Below are 2500 nucleotides of genomic sequence, written 5' to 3'. Positions count from 1 at the left end.
CAGTCTTTGCTCAGGTGTGTTTTAAGTTTTACACTAAAACGGACTCTGGAATCCAGTAGTGCTGTCGCCGCTGGAAGAAGTCAGGAGAAAATCTGCAATAGGGCCTAAAATAGACAAGTTGTTGTTCTGTAAAGGATTTAGCCTGTTCATTAATCGAGCTGAAAAGGGAAAGTACTCTTTTTACCATTTATAGATGAATATTTTTGGTTGGCAGATATTCAGTGCAGTAAGGTCAGTAGTGTAAAGTGGTTACTCACTCGCGGCCGGAGTCTCCCTGCGCTTGGTCGCTGTACTGGGTGGCGGTGGGCGTGTCTGTCTGGCTCTGGCTCCGCCTCTGTTTACTCCTCACACCCAGGCAGATGGCCAGAAGTAGCATGGCCAGCCCCGCCCCCACTAACACAAATGCCACCGATGACGTCTTCAGCTTCGACTCGCTGCCGGTCGAGGTTGAGTTCGTGACTGATCCGTTTCGAGCCGTTTCCTTGGGAACCAAACTCCAGAGGATCATGACGACCCCCAGCGCCACCAGACCGACCCCCAGAGCACAGAAAGCATACTGTGACCCCACACTGCCCCCTCCAGCCCGGGACGAGCGAGAGCGCCGCCTCCCAGAACACAGCGGCTGCCCACTCGAACACATCCTACACTCCCTCACACTCGTTCTCACACTCTCGCACACACACACATGCCCTCACACTCGTCCTCACACTCGTCCTCACACTCGTCCTCACACTCGTCCTCACACTCGTCCTCACACTCGTCCTCACAATCTCGCACACAGCAGTGTTAGGTGAGCCGAGCAGACCTGAGGAGGGAGAGAGAGAGACAGAAAGATAGAGAGAGACTTTGATTAATACATGAAGGTCTGAAGGTCTCTGATTGGTAGATGAAAGGAGAGTTTGGGAACGAGGCTGAAGCTGTAGATAAAGGGAGATCTGTGCTCCTGCTTTTACTACAAAAAAAATCTATAAAAAGATTTAAATCAGAGCTACACTAATTATCAGACTCAGTCCAGCAGTTACTTCACATCATCTACGGTCTCGATTTATAACTAAACAGTTTCTACTGGAATTCTTAACACTGATTTGACTGTTCTGTTCTGTATTACAGATCAACAAATTCACCCCCAAGCATGTGATTTCTGCAGCGCTGAGAGGAGTGAAGCTCCAGGATCTGCAGGATAGCAGCAGTGATAACAGCCGGGCTCAGCAGGGTTCCAGCTGTTAGCATCATAGTTAACCTGGTGCCTTCTAATGCTTTACTGTGATTATCGCTGTTAAGTAGCCACGGCCTTTCAGCGTCACCACGCTGAAGAACAGGAGTGTGGGCGGGGCCGTATGGCTGAATATAAGCATTTGTGTTGGTAAGAGCTGCTGGTGCTGCAGGTGTGAAATCACAATCATTTTCTGGCAGAAATCACACAGGGCTCCTTTAAAGTAAAACTGCATTGTGAAATTAACTTGCGTTGAAGTGAACTGATAACCAGTATGAACTTTTGTGGAAGAGCTCACCACCGTTCTCCCCAGCATTCTAAAATACAGCATTTTTTCCAGAGGCTTCCAACAGGTTTACAATGTTAGAGAGAGGGAAAATCTTTTAGGGACCTTTTTTTCTTTTTTACATCATTAAGTGCCTCGTTTAAAAGTCAGGGTCTTAAAATTATTTGAACACAATTATTTATTAATTTTACCACTTTTTTGCACCAAATCTATTACAATAAAAAGAAATTACAAAACTACAATGAAATGTATTGTTGTTTATAAATAATTTGGCCCTCTCATTACTCCACCAATCACTGACAGTGCTTTATTGCCATATTTTTTTATGCGGATGCACACAGCCCTCTTCATAAGGAACGGTTTACAAGGAGTGGGACATCCTTTTCTTTCTATCTCAGTTTCTCATAGCTTAAATTTTACAATATGCTGAAGAGTTTAGTCTGAGGTTGTGGTGTATGATGGTGTATGATGATAGATGTATGGTGTATGATGGTGTATATAGTCTTGGGAAAACAGGAAACAATATCCAAGTGTGATAAAATATCACATAAAATAAATAAAATATGATAAAATAGATCTGAATGTGGGGAGAAAAGTGTGAAATCCTGACTCTAAATCGTAAGTAAAATCAGTTCAGAGGATTCAGTTCAGTCTTACACCTCAGAAATCCTGGATTTAAGCCAGTGGGTGCTGTTGCTATGATACCGCTCCACATTTCAGCTGCTGAGAGCTGAATGATGATAATAGAGATGGAGGAAAACTCTCTCAGCTGAAACCAAAGTACTGCACTTTCCATCCGGCGCTGTGCTGATCACCCCAAACACCCACCACCAGAACTGCACTCCATTACAGCAGGTCATTATTTTATGTTAATTGGGGCTGGATGGATGGACCTGGTCCAACATTAAACACATTAAAAGTTTATAAGGTTAATTTAAAGTGAACGTGTTTCTGTGAGTTAAAATACAGAAGTAAGTGAAATATGGTTACAGTTAAAAGTT

At 43.9% G+C, this 2500-nt stretch overlaps 1 protein-coding gene across 1 annotated transcript in view; it reads right to left on the bottom strand.

The window, feature by feature from the left end:
* The window catches only part of tmem51b (transmembrane protein 51b), a 9257-nt gene that overhangs the window by 2178 nt on the left and 4579 nt on the right, over nt 1-2500 (bottom strand). The window contains exon 2 of the mRNA XM_022663348.2: nt 258-805. Coding sequence (XP_022519069.1) covers nt 258-640 — 383 coding nt within the window. The 5' untranslated portion in view covers nt 641-805. The remainder of the gene's footprint in view (nt 1-257; nt 806-2500) is intronic.

The sequence above is a fragment of the Astyanax mexicanus genome, chromosome 24, assembly GCF_023375975.1.
Source record: "Astyanax mexicanus isolate ESR-SI-001 chromosome 24, AstMex3_surface, whole genome shotgun sequence".
NCBI lineage: Eukaryota > Metazoa > Chordata > Actinopteri > Characiformes > Acestrorhamphidae > Astyanax > Astyanax mexicanus.
The sequence above is the reverse complement of the archived record's forward strand: the minus strand, read 5'-3'. Positions and strand labels throughout refer to the sequence as shown.